This window comes from Fukomys damarensis, unplaced genomic scaffold (assembly GCF_012274545.1).
Source record: "Fukomys damarensis isolate Sample0158 unplaced genomic scaffold, DMR_v1.0_HiC HiC_scaffold_25, whole genome shotgun sequence".
NCBI classification, from domain to species: domain Eukaryota; kingdom Metazoa; phylum Chordata; class Mammalia; order Rodentia; family Bathyergidae; genus Fukomys; species Fukomys damarensis.
The window spans coordinates 28,186,151-28,205,245 of record NW_022900937.1 but is presented as its reverse complement, the minus strand read 5'-3'; the positions used below and the strand labels follow the sequence as shown (position 1 = coordinate 28,205,245).

General features: G+C 47.2%; 1 protein-coding gene across 2 annotated transcripts in view; it reads right to left on the bottom strand.

Moving 5' to 3' along the window:
* Positions 1-19,095, bottom strand: part of Cyria (CYFIP related Rac1 interactor A) — a 63,864-nt gene that overhangs the window by 9,126 nt on the left and 35,643 nt on the right. Inside the window, exons 3-9 of one of the 2 annotated variants that reach the window (XM_010629027.3) lie at positions 7,983-8,104; positions 6,408-6,513; positions 3,971-4,107; positions 3,262-3,339; positions 3,023-3,139; positions 2,856-2,935; positions 1,021-1,147 (exon numbers count right to left, since the gene is read on the bottom strand). In XM_010629027.3, coding sequence (XP_010627329.1) covers positions 1,021-1,147; positions 2,856-2,935; positions 3,023-3,139; positions 3,262-3,339; positions 3,971-4,107; positions 6,408-6,513; positions 7,983-8,104 — 767 coding nt within the window. Of the gene's footprint in view, positions 1-1,020; positions 1,148-2,855; positions 2,936-3,022; positions 3,140-3,261; positions 3,340-3,970; positions 4,108-6,209; positions 6,366-6,407; positions 6,514-7,982; positions 8,105-19,095 lie in introns of those variants that run through there. The other variant, XM_019208156.2, reaches the window with a different exon arrangement.

The window sequence follows — 19,095 nt, the reverse complement described above, 5'->3', positions numbered from 1 at the left end:
AGTTAGGATCATGAGGTTCTCTTCTACCCTTACAAGACTTTAAAATAATGCATGACGTACACTATTAGGTTGGTGCTGCAGGCAAATGCTAAAAGGAGATGTGTTTTTATCCCACAGTCAGCAGGATAGAGCCTGCACACAAATCATGGGTTGCCCAGTGGTTTTCATCTATCCATCCATCCATCCACCCATCTACTTTTTCATCCATCCATCCATTTACCCATCCATCCAGCTATCTACTCTTCCATTTATCCATCCACCCATCCATCCATTTGTCCACCCATCCATCATCCATCTACCTGTCCATCCATCCATCCATCCATCCATCCCTCCACCCATCTATCCATCCATCCACCCATCCAGTAAAACTCTATAGAACATCTATTGGGTACAAGGCATTAATTGCCAGATGTTGTAATAGGTGAGGGTGGAGACAGCAGGTGTATAAATCATGTCCTTGTCTAAAAAAATTGACTTTGTGGTAAGGATAGGAAATACAAAAGTGCTCTGAGGACCAGAGAAAAAGAAAGTCTGTACCAGTGCAGGGCACATGAAATGCGGTGACATCTGTAAAGTGGCTGAAAGAAATCCACTCATCATAGAGTAGGAGAAAGGGCCCTTTGGTGCAGGAAAAGGATCACACATATTTAAATATAAAGTCATGAAATCATACAGGGCAAAGGTATGTAGTTAACAGGAGAGAAAACTGAAAGGCAAAGTAATGTTGGAGCATGGGGTGTTATAAGCATCCCATATCCCCCAACTTATTAGGACAGATGTGAGACTGAAATCAGCAGGGAGCACTGGGTCAGTGGAGGGACAGGGAGCTGCTAAGGGACTGGTCATCTGCTCAGCTTCACTAGGCAGAGGGATGCACATTCTTGCTATGCTGTATTTGCTGTGTGTTTGAGGCTGTACTTCTGATCTAAAACAGAGAGGGCGCTGTATCTCAGAAAGGTCACTCTCAGTGGGTATGGAGGCCAGAGCAAGGGGACAAGGTCTGTGCACAGCTGTTCTTACATCGATCTTGGACGTCTTGCAGAAGGCTCCCACGGGGTGCACGTGGTCGTAGAGGATGATGACCCCCACCATCACCCTCATGCAGAACATGAGTGTCTCTTCACTCGTGAACCTGCTCCTGTACTCCCTGGAAGAGAGAAGACAGCGGCCACGGTGCCTCTTTAGCAGAGCACTGCACTGGGGTTCTGCTCTGCGAGGGGCTGCTCCCTGCATCTTCTCTGGAGAGCAATCCCGGGCCTGCCGCAGCTGGGTTAATGCGCTCCTGAAGAGACCAGGACCGTGAGGGTAATTCCCCTCAAATCTATCCAACCGGCAGTTCAGTGTGAAAATAAGGTAAATAAGAGGGCAGCAAATTCTCGCTTCTGCCCTTCAGCAGCCGGCTCACCAGGCACAGCATCCCGCACATCAATCTTGAATATTTTATAGCAGGTCCCTCTGGCTGCCCGAGATTATAGAGAATAATGGCTTCATTACAGAGACAAAGGATTGGGCTCGTTTCTACAGAGCAGCTATCCGGTCTGCCGCTGGAGTAACTTCCTTTGTTAAGACCCAGGGTGCAGGCTGGATTGGCTTGGCGAAGAAATCATACACCATTCCCTGAGCTGAGAGCATCTGTGGAGCCTGAATTTTGTCCACTTATCTTGATGGGGTCCCTGATGATTCAGATAATTTCGGCCAATTCTAGAGATTTCCTTAGTGTCTATTTCATGATGAATTAGCCCATAATGAAGGTAAGTGCGATTTCTGACTTCGAATAAATCTTAATTTTGGTACAGGTAAAATATTTTAAAGGAATGCCCTCTTACATACGAACAGAACATGTTTTGTAAGGTGCTTCTGATACTTCTGGCTTTCCTGAATATTCTGAAAAGTAGAAGATGTTTGGGAAACTCTATTAGACGAGGAAACCAAGGAAGGACCAGGGAGGTCACAGCATCTACTCATTGGCACAGGAGAGGGTACCGATGTATCCACACCCCGATTTTGAGTGGAGACTTCCCCATAACTGTGCTGCTTTGCCATCAATAACTCAACCAATTTTTAACTCTAGCAACTAGCAACTAGTTTAGGTACAAAGAAACGAGGCAGAGAGAGAGACAGAAAGAGAGAGAGAGAGCCATTATTCATTATTCTGCAACAGTCACACACACCTCTTCTACTCTCCTACTCTGATTCCCAATCTCTTAGGTCTTCTCTGTAATATGTCTGTAATAATAAGTCATCTGACTTCTCTATTTGGCCTTTACATATCTTCATATGTACATGTGTTTGTGTGTGTGTGTGCGTGTGTTTGCATTTTTAGGACTAGGGATTGAACCTAGGTCCTTCACACTGAGCTACATCCCTAGCCTTTTTTTCTTTCTTTTGGTACCAGGGATCAAACTTGGGCCCTTGTGCTTGCGAGGCAAGTGGCAGAACCACTGAGCTAAAAAATCCCTTCTTTATTTGTTTTTTGAGACAAGATTTCATTAAGTTGCCCAGGCTGAGCTTGAACTTAGGATTCTGCTGCCTCAGTCTCCTACAGTGCTAAGACTGTGGGCATGTGCCAACTCATGTGGTGGTCCTTACACGTCTTCTAGCGGCATCTTTGATGTTGCTTCTGCCATCTAACAAGCTATGCAACCTTCAGGAGGTCAGTCAGTCAGTTTGAGTCTCAGCTTCTTGGACTACAGAAAGACAGATAATGACACTGCTAATCAGAGTTCCTTCTGAACTTGAAGCAGATGATATACTTGGAAACTTTCTATCCTGACCCTCTGGTACAAGACTTCTCATTTTTAACAGGCCCCAGATGGGTGAACCGCCAACCGTGAACATCCCTTGGGATCACTTACGGAGTCTCCAGCATGACTTTGCAGACGCTGGTCATCGTACTGAGGCAGTCCGTGGTGTTTTCTATCGGCAGGGTTTTGTTCTACATTGGAGGTACAAATGCTTGTTAGTCGCACAAGCAGCTTTTATGCACAAATAAGAAAAAAGGACCTTGCTGCTCTCTACGTACTTCGGAGACAAAGTGCATGGTGGCGTTGCTCAGGGTTTTCAGCATTGGCGTGGCTTCTGCGTAGAAGAGGGACATTCGATTGGCCATCTCATTATTCACTTCATTCTCAATGTCTAGCTGAGGAAAAGAGGAAGAGAAGATGCAATTAGAAACATAAAGGGCTGTCTTCTCCCTGGGCCCTGTCTGACCCAGGAAGAAAAAAATAAAATCCACGGGGGACAGGGGGCCCCAGGACTCACATGCATGTTGTTGATACGATTGCGACTTATTGTTCTTCGGTAGTAGCTGAAGTCATTCTGAATGGCTGGGTTCCTCATCTGAAGTTTCAGAAGAGGTGAGAGAGAAGGTCATTTCCTGGCAGCAGGCCGGAGAAGGCACATTAGGAGACCAGGTGCTCAATTTTGTAAAAATGCAGGACTTGTGTTTCCCCCAGAATAAGACCTGACTAGAGATCAAAAGTGCCAGCCCCAATCAGCCTAGCCTTGCCTCACCTGTCATTAGAGTGGCCACCAACTGAGAGAACAGTGAGGTACAACCTGCTGCGTGCCACTGGCCACCACCAAGGTGATGACCAGCTATTAATTACATCCGAAGTTTATTTCCCGGTTAGGTCTTATTTCCGGGTAAACATGATCTCTGTTACACACGAATCAAAGTACCTTCTAGTTAAAAATAAAGACCCATAACTTTATCATTCTAAATCATACCTTATACTTACAGGGGCGTAGATATCAGGGAGTCTGTTTGAACCCAGTTTTTCTCTGACTTCACTTGGCAAATTTTGAATTTCCAAATAAAATTATCATCTTAAACTACTCTAATCACATGAAATGCAAATCTCCCGTGCTGAATATAGCTGTGGGGGAGGAGCTGCCCCTGTCGCTGCTCCCCACCCGCGGCCCCAGCTCGGGACAGGGCTGGACACCTTCCCAGTGCGCTGGGTCTGACCTTCAGCTCATCAAATCGAAGTGTAAAATGCAAGATTTCTGCAAACTCCTTGGCCAGGGCCTGCTCGCGCTCCAGGTGCTGTGTCGGTGTGTAGGGGGGACACGTCAGGGACTCCAGCAGGCTCTGCAGGGCCGTCTCTGAAAGCCAAAGGGTGAACGTTTGTTTCTCGGGTGGCCCGCAGACACCATCCTGAGCCCGGCTGATAATCTCAGAGACTGTTCCCAGCCGCTGCCCCCGGCTGTGTCAGATGCTGCGTGAATGGACAAGGGGTCTCCTGGGCATGATCAGCACCCACTACACTCAGCACCGCTGGTCTGGATTCCTGACAACCTGCGGAGACCACAAGTGCATCTGGCCCCGCTGAGAGCCACTGCTGGAGTAGCAGGAGGCCCATGCTCTGAACACATGGATTTAGAGCCCAGGCTCCACGCAGAGTGAATTCTGCTCTCCAGCTTTTCTCTTCCTCTCAGTCTGACCTAAACCAGGAATGCTTTTCTCCAAACCTGCCACCGTCGCCATTCTGATGACAGTCTCACTGCTCCCTTTGCTTGTCTCTAAACAATGTAGTTTTTATTACCCTAGACTTATTACAGCAAGAGCCATTTACCAGGGGGTCCCCAACCCCCGACCATGGCCTGCTAGGAACCAGGCCTCACAGTACGACGTGAGTGGCAGGAAGCAAGCACAGCTTCCTCTGTCTTTCTAGCCACTCCCCATTGCTCCATCACCAGCTATGCTCGGTCTCCTGTCAGATCAGCGGGCCTTAGATGCTCCTAGAAGCCTAAATCCTACTGAGACCATGCATTTGGAGATCCAGGGTGTGAGTGCCTCCGAATCACCCTGGAACCACCCTCTTATCCAGCCTTTCCCATGCCCAGCCGGGGAAAACTGCTTTTCCTGAAGCTGGTCCCTGGGGCCAAAAAGGTTGGGCCCTTTGGAGCCAATCCTCCTCAGCAGGGGTTGGCAGACCTCAGCCTCAGCCCAAATCTGGTCCACTGTTGTGTTTGTAAATAAAATGTTATTAAAAGACAAGCTCATTCCTTCCAGTGTTGACTATAGTAATTTGGTGATATACTGGCAGAGTTTGAGAGGTTGGAAAAAAGCGGACAGGCCCCAGACTCAAATATCAACTATCCAGTCAACAGGCAGGACTGCTGGTGCTGTCTCCACACAGCCCTTACACGCCTCTCATGCATGTGTGCCATGCCCCTGTTGGACAGTCACACACAGGAACACACTGCTCTGTGAGCTAAAATTAGGATCCTCCGGATTTCGTATTAAGGGGTCTAGCAGCAAGCTGAGGAAACAGAGTGAAACTCCTCTCTCTTCTACCTATCTAAGGAACTCTTTCCTTATGAAACTGGTTTGATCTGGTTAGCGATCAAAGCTCCCAGGGCTTTCAACACCACGGCGCTGATCGCCCTGGAGTATTTCGATTTCGTTTTTCCTCTTGGAACCCAGCACCCTTACGGTGGAAGCAGAGAAGATGACCACTGACTTTTTCGTTCTGGGCACACTGTGCCAGCCAAAGAAATCAGGCTTGGCTTTTCTGCTGGGGATGGGGGTCAGGCCACACTTCGGGGCACACAGAGCCATGAAGTGCCTGTACCCTTGCTTCTGCTTGGCCTCCCTGCACCTACACAATTTCGGCTTTGAGTTTTTTATTTCATGTTCACAGCTCAAGGAAAGAACGCTAAGCTTATTTTCTTGTATCATATTATATTACTTTTGTCGTAAGACTCCAGCCAGCCGAGTCCTTTTTGGGCTCGTAGGTAACTTGTCTCTTCCAACTTCTATTTTCCAGGAAACTACCATATTTCCCCAAAAATAAGACCTTATATTAACTTTTGTTCCAAAAAGATGCAATAGGGTTTATTTTCAGGTGACATCTTTTTTTTTATGTACCTCAGTCTAGATTTATTATATACAACAGTCTACACTTATTCATTTATTCATGTACAAAAATCTACATTTATTCAAATATAGTCATGTCATCTTCTGGAGCATCGTAATAACTCAATACATCCATCATATGTTGCAACAGACATAATAAATGTGTCCATCTGGCTGACCAAGGCTTATTTTAGAGGCAGGGCTTATGAGTATCCTGAGAAACCATGCTAGGGCTTATTTTCTGGCCTAGGTCTTATTTTGGGGGAAATGGAGTAGGAAGACTTGGATGCCACTGAGCACAAGACAAAGGGGCACCCACTGTCCGTGTGCCGGTGGAAACACTCACAATGTGCCAGGAACTTCACAGCTCCAATGTGAGCGACTCCAAGAAATGAGAAAGGGGTATTGTTTACAAATGGCCGCCCCGGATACCAGGAGGTCACTGGGCGTTTCCCAACATGCTCAGCGGCTCCTGCTGCCTCCTCACGTGACAACACAGAGCCTCTCGGGTAAGACAGACCAGGACCCTGGAAACCAGACCCACCGAGCCGGATGGAGAACTCGTAGAACCTCTTCAGCCTCACAACCAGGGGACACACCGCATTCCAAGCCTTTTCTTGAAGCTGAATGTCATTGGGGTTTTGGATCGCCTGCAAAGATATGGTAGAACTGCGCATTTAAAAATAATAATATGCACAGCATCAACACGTCCTAGGATGGAGAAGCGACTTTAGCTAACAAAGACAATCTGCTGTTCTGTGAATGTGCACCTCTTGGGCCGAGGATGACTCCCCGGCCTGTCCCCTCCAGGATGCTCATTTCAAAGGAAATCTGAGCACTGGTACATGAGCCAATGGCTCCGCATGTAGATCTTGAGTTATCTTGTTTCTGTTCTCTTGAACCACAAAAAGCACATTTGCATTGGAAGAAATGTGGTCCCTGCCATTGCCATTTGGTTCTAGAGTAGAGTTGGTGCTGATTAAAAAGGTCAAATTCTGTAGACACATTTTGTCTGCGATATGCATTATATCCCACCAACCTGTACTATAACCTGTCGTGCCTAAATTCAGTGGTGTCCCCTAAGTAGAAAAACTGTGCCTGGTAGCCTTGGCTGTGAATGGGCAGGCTGAGGTTATCAGCACGATGGGGGTGGAGTCATTCACTGAGGGATGGTGGTGGCGACGGCAGTGTGTGTCTGTGCACTCATGTTTTTATATGTTCCCAATACTAATGCCTTCTGTAGTAGTTGTGCGATGGCACTGCCTACAGTCCCAGCTACACAGGAGGCTGAGGCGGGAGGATTACTTAAGCCCAGAAGTTCAAGGTAGCCTGGGCAACATAGTAAGATGCCCTCTCAAACAAAGCAAAAAGAAAACCATACACACTAAAACCCAAATCAAGAAAACCTAATCCTTTTAAGTAAAATTTTCTTGCCTTAAAGGCATGGTGAAGTCTGAAGAGTCAAACTGATGATTTCCATATTTGCTTTGGCTATTTTGTTCTTCATGAGACATTTAAGATGACACACTGGTCTCCTACTTAAAGCAAGCGGTTTGTGGCCATCACATGTGACCCTCCTAAATTATCACACAATGCTACAAAGTGTGTGTCATTCCAGACCTTATGATTCATGGTGCAACTGTTCATAGCCTGTGTGTGTGTCCCTTACATGAAATAATCTCCTGATGCTGCTGTTAACATGAGCCCTGCAATACCAAATGTAGGTTTGAGAGAGAACTTTCTAGCATTTTATAGCATTGTGTGCTCAGGAGAATGTGCTAAAATCAAAAGGGCCATTTATGCACTTAGAACACATCACACCCCTTGTTTTTCTTAGTCCTCTGGGAAATGCTCAAGCTATTACTTAGGCTGTGTGAGTGACGTGTGTGTGTGTGGGTCTGCACATGTGACTATGCATGTGTCTGTGTGTGTGTGACTATATGTAGTTGTCTGTGTGTCTGTGTGTAGGTGTGTGTGCGCGTGTCTGTGCACATGTGTATCTGTGTGTGTGCGTGTCTGTGCGCTTGCCTGTGCATGTGTGTATCTGCGTGTGCGCGTGTGTCTGTGCAGTCCTCCCAGCCCCTCCTGCTGCAACTCAGCATGGTCGCTGCATACGCACGTCTCGGATCTCCGGCCCAGCGCCCTTGTAGGCCTGCAGGTCGGTGAGGATGCTCTCGGAGTCCTGTAGCACGGCGCTGATCTGGTTCCAAATCTCCCTCTCCCCCTCGGTGGGCTGGGCATCTGCGCAGCAGGGAACCAAGACACAGAGGTGGGCTAGCGTTACAAGCAGTGTAAGCATGGTGACCAGTTCACTGCTGACAGCTCCGTCTCACTCCTGCAGGCTGGGTGCCCACTACTGACTACAACAGGCTGCTAGGAAGGGGAAGTAGCCCAGCTTCCCCAGGGCTGAGCCGAGAAAACCCCCAACCTCGCGTGCACCTTACGTCCAGCATGTTGGGACCACCATGCTCACGCATTTATTGATGTAAAATACATTTTCTGCACACCTGCTCTGTACACCAGGTGACAAAAGGAATAAACACTCTTTTGGGGTCATTTTTCCCTTCTTGCCTATTATTCTTAAAACTCAAAGCCTATTTTCAATTGTGGTAAAACACACATAAAGTAAAATTTATCATCTTAAACTTTTTCACGTGTGGAGCTCAGTGGCATTTCCCTACTGCCACACAAGCCTGACTGCCACTCAGCTCCACAGTTTTGTGGAAAGCTCAAACACTGTCTTGGGTCTGCTTTGAATAGAAGAAACTTCTGTTTGAATACAAGGATCTAAAAATCTGTGGGTCTGAACAGAGATGGAAAAACCAGTGCCTTTCATATTTTCACGGACAAATAAGCTTCGGTCTTGCTCACGACTGTTAGCCCAGACACAAGCGCCACGTTCAAGCTCACACAAACACAGATGATACTGACAGCCGCAGAGCAGCCCCTGGGCTCCTGGGTGGCTTCTCCCCGGGTCGCAGCCCTGGGACCCGTACGGCTTCTCTGCCCCAGGAGCATCTCGTGGGGCAGTGAGCATAGGCTGACAGGGGGCAGTGGTGGTTTGATTTCCCTCACACTTGCTATGAACCAGGTCGGCTGCCAGACTGGAGAGAAAATTAGTGTCTCCTCGTGAATCGAAGGGGAGCGGCAACAGGATGAGTTCATCCATGCAGCTCCCCTCCAAGGGTTCCGATCTAGCACCCCTGACACTGTCAAAGCACCTTGCGCTTGGCAGGACAAGGACGGAGCAATGTGCGGGCCAACACTGATGGATCCGCCCCTGCTCACCGTTCTCCGTGCTGTACCAAAGCTGGATCCTACAAAGGAGGGTGTGCTACAGTTGCTGGGGTCACTCTGGGGTGTAAATGGAGGCCTTGAGATGGGCTATGCAGCCCTGGAGGCTGTCGGTGGGAGCATTCTCCCTGTTCCTGTCACCATTTGAGCCTTGGTGTCACAGAGCTCATTTTTAATTAGTGCATGCTTGCAGTACGTAATGTTTGTACTCCTTGTGTGGAGCTGGTCCACATTCACGACCCATCTTCATTCCTTTTTCCAGCCCTTTCCTTCCCCTCCCTCTCTCCATCTTTGATCCCCTTCCTCATCTCCCTATTATTATTTATTATCTCCTGTTTTTGTCATTTATTTTGCTCTTTAATTTATTTATACTTTGGGTTTTCACATAAAAGAAGCCATGTGATATTTAAGCACGTGTGTCTGATTTAGTTCACCTCATCTCATGGTTCTCAAGGTGGATCCATTTTCCTACAATTGTGGTATTTATCCTTCTTTATGGCAGAGTAGTACTCCATTGTGCGTAAATACCACATTTTCTTTATCCACTCATCTGTTGATGGACAAATAGGTCACTTCCAGTATTTGGTTGTTATGAGTTGTGCTGCTGTAAACACGGGTGTGCATGGATCACTGTAATAGAGTGTCTTCAACTTCTGTGAAGAGCCTTAGAAGGGGATCAGCTGAGTCAAACGCAATCTCTAATTTGAGATTTGTGAGGAATCCACACACCGATCTCCACAGTGGTTGTACCAGTTTACACTTGTGCCCACGCTGCAGGACGGCTCCTTTTCCTCACCAGCACTCCTTCTTATTTGATTTCTTGATGACGACCACAGTTTCTTAGGCTTGTTTCTCCACCAGGTCCTGCCTAAGACCTAAGATATTGGTTGCACTTCCTGGAAAATGAAGGGAGATGCACCTCAGCGCATAGCAATTCTCTTTTAATACAAAATGCATAGCTTTGTATCCAGATGCTCTGCAAACTCCTAGTGGTGAGATGAGTTTATGAGGGAATAAGGAGGTAGTCAAGTTCAAGCATGGCAGGGTTCAGAGAAGGAAAATATGGGTGCAGTTGGGAAGGAGTGGAAAAACCAGGTGCAGAGGACTCGTCTTCCTCGGGGTGAGGGAAGGAAGGGCACTCACAAAGAGGGTGGTGCATGCCTGCCATCTCAGAACTGTGTGCGGAGGCTGAGGCAGGAGGATTACTACGCATGCAAAGCCAGCCTAGGCTGCAGAGTGAGTTGCAAGGCTGGCTGGCCTCTACTACGTGGCGAGACCTTGTCTAAAAAAGGAAGAAAAGCAAAATAGAGTCTGGGACCAAGATCCTAAGAACTCAGACAGTTGCATACAATTATAAAATACTCTGTGAAAGAGGGTGGCACCTGGAGGCTGGGAAGGAATGCTTCTAAGCAAGGCTGTCACTCGGCTCCCTCTCAGCAAGTCACCACTTGAAAGGTTTTAGATGAAACAGAACAAAACTAAGTGGGCTGAAGGAGTAGTGCTGGACGAGCCCAAATATATCCCATTGATGGTTACACTTAAATACAACAAGAGAAATATTTCACAGCAGTTTTTTCAAGTAAAAGACTTTCTTACGCATTTTAACAATAAATTTTTCAAGCCAGGAGACGTGGTGCACATCTGTAATCTCAGCACTGGGGTAGGCTGGGGCAGGAATATCCCAAGCTCAAACATCACCTGGGCAACTTAGTAACTTAGCGAGACCCTGACTCAAAAAGATAAATGAAAAAGGGTAAAGAATGCTGCTCAGTGGGAAGGCCCTGGGTTCGATCCCTAGTACTGGAAAAATAAAAACAACAAGATAAGGAAAGAAATTTTTCAGTAGGGTGGCTTCAAAGTGGCTGAGCTGGAGACTGGTGTGACTCCTCTCCGCACTGCAGGGAGTGACATTTTCTGACGCAGGCTGACAGGGGCACTTCGGATGGGACCACAGAGCCAGAGGAGCGACCTGGAATGAGTCTCTTCTGCCCCAGAGGTGGAAGTTTTGGAGGCGGTGAGTGCGTCTTCCTTCAGCCAGCCCAGTCCAACCTGCTCACAGAGGTCCTCCTTGGCAGGAGGCCTGGCATCCCATTAGAGACGCGCCTCCTGTGGTCCCAGGCAGGTGGGGAGAAACCCAATCCACTCCCTTCTCCCGCCCAGGCCTGCACTCTCCCGTCACGTGTTAGTCTTATCGGACGCCTGATTTCTTCCCCTTCCCCTCGTGGGACTGAGTCACCCCCTCTCGCAGCCCATGAGAAGGGTTCAGTGCGGGCAGCACGGCCGGATCGCGAAAAGCCGAGGGGGCTCAAGTCACAAAAGCTGGCAGCTCCCCCGGCCGGCAGGGACCGGGGAGAAGCTCAAGTGTGCGGTCTTGCCAGGACAAGGACTGTGCAGCCCTTGGTGAGGCTGACCCCTGGCCCAGAAGTTCGTGTCACTTTCGTCCCCAGCTAGAGGACGGGGCAGTCGGAACTGACTCTCAGTAATCAGCATTCAGACGCAGGACTTGGGCCATCTTTGCTTCATTTCATATCATAATCCCAGAGTCGAGCACGGTGCGGGATGTGAGAAAAATCTGCAGGATAAAGAACGAACCGGACGATGTCAGCGCTCTCCGCACACTGCGCTTTACGGCTGTTCCCCGCCTGTCTGAATGGTAGGTCTTCGGGGACAGGGTCTGGACTCTTGTCCTCGGGACCCACCTGATGTCCACCAAATGGACACTGAGTCAAGGAGCAGCAGCCAGGTGGCACAGAGCGAAGGATTTGGGGAGCAGTAAATCAAGGTGTTGTCGCTTCAGCCCTGTCTCCTCTCTTCCTCCCAGTTGGCTTTTTTTTTTGTGCCAGGGATCGAACTCGGGCCCTTGTGAGACAGGCGGCGGGAACCACTGAGCCAAGTCCCTGGCCCCCCTCCCGGTGGCTTTTACACCGAGACATCTCCACTTCACACCTGCGCTGCCATTTGTGTTTAACCGTGCAGTCCTCATCGGTGGACGCCAAGTCTCCTGTGTGTGGCCATCTGTGAAAAAATGGCTCTTAGGTTTTACTCTTCCAGCCCTAAAACCACTACCATTTTGCCTGCTGAAAAAAAGTCTCCGCGAGAGGTTTTTTGGAGTCTGCACTTTGTACTTCTTCCTATTCAGACTCACCTTTTACAAACGCACTGTTTCCCCATGTGAAGGACTGCCATGTTAAAGGACTCTGAGGGGTTAGTGGTTGAAAAGCTTACTATATTTAGCCTATGAGCAGGCCCTGAAAGCATTTGCTGAGTGAACTATGGGCTTTACTTTTCTATTTTCAACACCAAGATTGACCCTTCATCAAAGAAAGGTATTCACACATAATTCACTCACGCTGCCACACACAACCCCCCACTCTTGTGCTAGAAACCGGTCTTTATTTCCAGAGGCAGCTGGTGGACTCTTCGTGATGTTTCCTGTAAGAACCACATCCCAACCTTCCAATGGCTGTCAATTATTTCGTGGAAATTGAGGAGAACAGTTACACGCAGCTGCTGTTTTCTCCTGTCTCACAATGGAGCTGTTAAAGCCCCTGTGATTTACACAGGCAATTTCAGAAACCAATACTTCCAGGAGCTCTGGAACAAGTGTATCCTGGCCATTCCCAGAGCGATGATTTAAGGCCTGTTCGGGACCTGCTGTTGTCAGAAGTGTGAATGAACGTGCACGGTGCACACGGCAACCTTGCACACACACACACACACACACACACACACACGTGCAGCCAAGATCTCACCAAATCCAGGGTTTTTAACAGAAAAAACACCTTCTTATCAATTAAGAGAAATAGTATTCATGTCGTTGGCAGTGGAAATGTTGGTCCTCCTTTGGGCTTAATTTGCTGTCATCATTTTGGGGTCACTGTAGAGGGCTCTGGGGTCCACTCCACTGTGACAGAGGAGGGAACGGCGGCTGTGGGTTGGGTCCCTCAGGAAGGTCTCTGGAAAATCTACCACTGTGAACAACAGCCAGCTTCAACCTGGAGAAGGTCTCAGCTGGGGAAATCGGTCAAGGATTGGGCAGGAGAAGCGCACACATGTTCTCCTGACAGCCGTTTTAGGGCCGAATGGAGACTCTGACAAAGAAGCCAATTAACCCAAAACAGTCTGAGCCGGAGACTCAATGCATGAGGAATCGACCACCTTTGGTTTGGGGAAGCACTGCATTTCCTCAACAGGACACACAGCTGGCTATCTCTGTGTCCCAAGGACCGCTGGCCAAACCCTGGAGAAAGGATCCACCAAAATCAGAAGCTCCATCTGCAGCGCCCCCTACTCCCTCATGCCCTGATCTCCCTGCCATTCATTAACTAAGAAACACAAAAACTCACCGATTATTAACATGCCGGGATGAAAAACGGCAATGTCTTGTGGCAAAATACCACAACTTACAGAAACAACTTGGAACCGGAAAGGTTTCAGAAAGAAAACGCGCTCGAAAATTAAGACATCTTTGTCACCCAATCTCTGTTTTGCCCTAAATAAACCACCTCCCAGGTTTATTATGTTTTTGTTTGTTGTCAGTGAGGATACTAAACCAAAAGGCATTTGATTGTCTGATACTTTCCTCCCACTCCTCTTTCAAGATTCCCCAGCCTCCTCAGCCACTGGCGCAGGTTTGAGGGGGACAGAGGAAAGAAAATAGTCAGTAGAGGGAGGAATCGGTCCTGAGTCAATAACAGCTTCCCACAATGGACGAGCTCTCTCTGCCACTTGTGTGAAGTAACAGACTGTAGTCTTTTTCTCCACACAGAGATTTAGCGTTTCAATAATAACCCTCCAGACTTCCCTGACATTTCCATTATGTTAGCAAATGTGGGTTTGTTTCACAAGAAAACTCATTTTTAGCCACTTGTTCTAAGGAACGTTTCTCCAGCCTAACTGAGGACCTGTTGTTTTGGCGAGCAGCGCAGATGCTGTTTCAGTGACAGCAGACTTTTCTCTCACTGCTACTATTGTGGCTTCTCAGGGCTATGTCTCATTTCCCCAGTAAAATGATAAACATGAGGAAGAGGTCATATTCCTCCAATGCCTCAGTCCTAATGGCCACACCCTATCTCTGCAGGCCTCCTCCCCGCCAAGAACCCATCTTCCCTACCTCCGTTTCTGCCCAAAGAATGCAAACGATTCTCTGCCTGTGGTGACTCAATTAGTACCCAACAAAACCAAAAGTCTTAGGGTTGTGTTTTGTGCCCAAACCTACGCTGGAGCCCAGATAAGACACATGATAATCCAGCATCAGATGCCACCCACATCCTCACCTCCAGGAGGAGGTGAGGAGATAAACATGGACTTGCAGAAGGAAACTAGCCAGGCTAACCGGGTCTCAGACAGACAGCATCTATCGACAGTGTTTGAGAGAGCAGTTTTCTTGTCTGCCTTCCCTAGTAGACTCAAGATCTGCAGCTATTCACACCACAGCTAGCAGACTGGCCAGCACACAAAATACCCTCAGGATAACCTGAAAATCTGGATCACAGTGACTGCAGTCAGAGGCTGGCGAAATACAAGTCATAGAAGGACACACATTGACCTCACTTACAGAGGCAGAGACTGGAATGGTGATTGCCATGGGTTTTGTGGAGGGAGAAACAGGGAGTCACTAGTCGATGAGTATTCAGTCTCATTTACATGTGATGGACACATTCCTGAGATCTACTGCAGAAACAATTTGCCTGTGCAGCCATTCCTCATTTAACCACTGAGTCATGGTCCTTCGGGTCGTTAAGTGAATGGGTTGCTAAATGAGGCACTGTACCTCCTGTGTACATCACAATATTCAGAACAAAGAATGGTCAAAGGAAAGGCAACTCGATGACTTTGCTTTTATTTCCATAACTCTTTCATGCAGTACTGTACAACAACAGACGACAAAGCCACAGTACCGCAATATACAGTGCAATCAGCAGAAATCACAGTACTGCATAGGCGAGGTACAGTGTACAAAAAAGAAATGGAGGCTGTATAAACAAGATGCACAGAAACACACACACACACACACACACACACACACACACACACACACAAAGACAGGTCGTAAGTCTGAGTGCGGGTTGTAAACCCAAACAGTTGTTAACAGGAAGGTCCTTAACCGAGAAATATCTGTAGTTAACACTAGTGTATCTATCACACATCTAAAAGTCTGAACAGAGGCTACATTTCATGCTAAATATTCTTATTACAATTTTAAAAAGTAATCAAAGATATTATGTAAAGTTATCTCAATCTTGATTAAACCAACCTATTAACTGTCATTTTGAGAAAATCAGGGATATTTCAATATGTACAATGTATTACATGATATGAAAGAAATAATGTTAATTTCATTTGGTACAAACCTATGGTCATGGTTTTTGTTTTGCCTTCTTTTTGTGTTTGTGGTACTGGGGATTGAACCCAGGGCCTTCACACTGAACTACACCTCGGACCTTTTACAATTTTTAAAAATTTTTGAGAAAGTGTTTCACTAAATTGCCCAGGCTGTGCTCAAAATAAAATTTCATCTATTAAGATATTTTAAAAAAATCACAAAGTACATAGCCCTTGTCCTAAAAAAAAAAGAGAAAAAGTTTGATGACCTACAAAATCTTTATTTTTAACCTATAAGGAAGTTGAGGTTGCAATGTATCTAGAAAAATACAGATGTTCCTCATTTAACGACCTACCCGTTTAACGACTGCTCAGGCTTCCAGTCCAGTGCTCTGTTAGGACTTAGCGACTGTCTTTTCTGTACAGTTCTGTACATCTTGTTCATACAGCACTGTAGTATTTGCTGACTGCACTGTACAGTACAGGGCTGCAGCTTTATGTTCTGTGCTACCGTACAGTACTGCATGAAGAGTGATACAAATAAAAGCAAAGTCACCAACTTGGATTTCCTTTGACCATTTCTCTGTTCCGCATATGGTGACGTACGTAGGATATACAATTCTCTGGTCACTGAACGAGGAAAGTCTGCCATCCAAGGGTCCAGAGCACTTCCTATATGCGGGACCACAACTGCCTTGGGGTTTGGGCCAGCAGTGGGAGGAGGAAGGAGCCACGAATGTGAGCCGAAAGAAAGAGCCACAAAGTTCACACAAGAGGAAGGTGTGCGAGCCAGCCGGAGAAGCCTTGGAGTCCCAGGCACGAAGGGCGCTGGTGTCTACTTGACACCCTTCTGTGGACCTTCACCCAAGGCTAGAAGAAAACTGGAAGCAGAAGGAAAATAACAAAAGATACTGTGGGTCCGTGGCCCTGAGTCTGCCGGCCCAGAGAACTCAGATCTCGAGAGAACGCAGATGCGCCCGCCCTTTCTGCGTCTGGAGCGCTGGCAGCCACTTCCAGGGGACAGCAGAAGGGCCACGGGCAGGCAGGCCACAGCGGGAACATGAAGTTGCTCCCCAGAGACTTAGGAAACAACTAATCAGGCACAGAGACAGCAGCGGATCTACTTTTGTCGCTGCAGGTTGCCTATTCCAGACATTTCAAACAAAGGTCATGTAGCTTGACTTCAAGTTCACCCATGTAAGTGGGCTGCGGTATTCGTTTACCCCCAACAATATTCCACTGAGTGGATCTATCGTGTTAGTCACTCGTTCTTTAGTTGAGGGTCACTGGGGATGAGTTTTCAGCTCTGATGAATAATGCTGCTGGGGAAATTCATATGGAAGTTCTTGTGTGGACATATTTTTATGTTTCAGAGGAGTGGAATAACTAGAGTCACACAGTAACTCTATGCTTAAACTTCGGAGAAACTTCCAAACTGTTTGCCAAATCGGACACACTGCTTTACTTTCCTCCTAGCCATGTACAGGAAACCCGGCTTCTTCGGTCCTCACCCACACCGTCAGTCACTTCCCTTCTGACCTGAACAATCCTCATGGGCGTAAGTTACTCCCTCAGGGTGGTTTTGATTTGTATTTCTCTTGTGGCTCATGACCATGAACATCTTTTCATGTGGACAGTTGTGTACAGGAAAACCCTGGACGGCGAGTAATTTGTTCTGTTTCACAAGATGAGAAAACATTTCTAATAAATTTAAACTTGATAAATGAGGTCTTGTAATATGAGTAATACAGGAAGTGAAATATCACATGATCAGAAGTGAGCCACTGGTCCCCCACCCCTCCCAGCAAGAGGTTTTGTAGGAGATCTCACCTGCACAGAAGGAGGAGAAAAATGCAGAGGAATCCCTTCAAATGAGATTAAGGATATATGTAAAATGTGGAAAACAATGCAAAGTTTTTTAGAGAAGGCTGTAGCAGTGTGAGAATCTTATCTGTTTAACATTTTCTGCAAGGGCTGGGGATTTAGCTCAGTGGTTCTGCCGCCTGCTTCACAAGTGCAAGGACCCGAGTTCGATTCCCAGTACCAACCAACCAACAAACAAACAAACAAACAAAATAATAATCCTTCTCTCTCTTGTTTTCTTCACACCAGCCATGAAGGTTTCAAAGGTAGGTGCAGGTTAACCTATTTTTCTTTATATTTTCTATGTTCTTTATTATGTGTATCATATTACAGTACTGTAATCATTTTATATGAATATTTTGGGGTTGTAGAATGAATCATCTGAGTCTCCATAATTTCTTATGCGGAAATTTGGTTTGATACACAAGTGCTTTGGATTACAAGCATGTTTCCAGAATGAATTATACTTGCAAACAAAGGTTTTGCTATATCATCTTTGCAGAAATGTCTACTCAGATATCAAAGGATTTTTTGATAGATCAAATTGTTTACTGAGAGAAGAAAAGTTTCTTTGAAGCAAGGCACTCTCCCCTGTACGTTAAGCTATGTGAACTTCTGTCTTGGCAAACTTCTGCTCCAAGCCTTGGAGGCTAGAACTCACAAGCCTTCTTGGTTTAGTGCCCCTGTTGAGACACTATAGTGGGCCAGGGGTCACTGGTGGCTTTCCGGGGGGTCCCCAAAGTGGCAGATTGTCATAAGAACCTCACAAGGTGAGGAAAATTTGGTTCTTGGGACCAGAACACAGTCAACCAGATAAAAAGAAGGTTCGCCAGATGTTTCTAATCACCACTTTGAGGTGGGAGTCACCAGCGCTCCGCGTCTGGAAAGTCTACCGCTCGCTGCTCACACTGGGTATCTTACGGAGGGTTTGCTCCTGAGCACCGTCCCTCCCCTCGAAACGCATGAGACAAGGAGGCAACTGCATTCATCTTCTCCCCCTTGCTGTCTCCCAGCCTTTGAACCGGAAGTGGAGACACAGGGAGGAGGGAGACAGAGAAAAAGAAAGAAGTAGAGGGATGAAAAAACAATGAAAAAAGGTGTTAAATGGTTGTGGAGAAACACAAGTGTGAGCGTAGAGCTCGCTACAAGGGTCAACAGGAATTTCAATCCTGCTGCAACTTGGAAACCTAAGGCCAGATGTGTCTAATTTTGTATTATGTTTTGACCCAGCTTAATTATATCTATTTGACCCAGTTCAATTATGTTCCATCACCAACTTCAAAAAGAATATTCAACACTCAAAGGAGAGGTGCCAAATTCATTTAAGCTGTTATACACGCTGTGCAGCCTTCCGTCCTCGCTCCAAACCCTCGTCCTTAACTCTTTACCATCCAACCTCTACCCAGAGTCACCAACTGTGCATGCTGAAGACGGGCTTGAGCAGGTGGAGGAGCCTGGAAAAGGGCAATGCTAGGGATGCGGGGCACGTCCACTGCGCCGAGCGGAGTTCCCAGCCGCGGGCTCTCCTTTTCCCACGGCTTCAGCTCTTGTCTTTGCAGATGAGCCGGAGGAGGGACTTCCGGCCCCGAGCTTGGCAACTGTCTGGTCATCGTCTATCCCAAGCCATCCTCTTGCTCCAGCTTCCATCTCTTCTCAACCGGCATTAGGAGCACTGTCTCGACTGAGCTTCTTGCTGTTCTTCAAAGATTCACTTCCTACTCCAGTTTCTCCCCCTTTAGTCAGACTTCTTT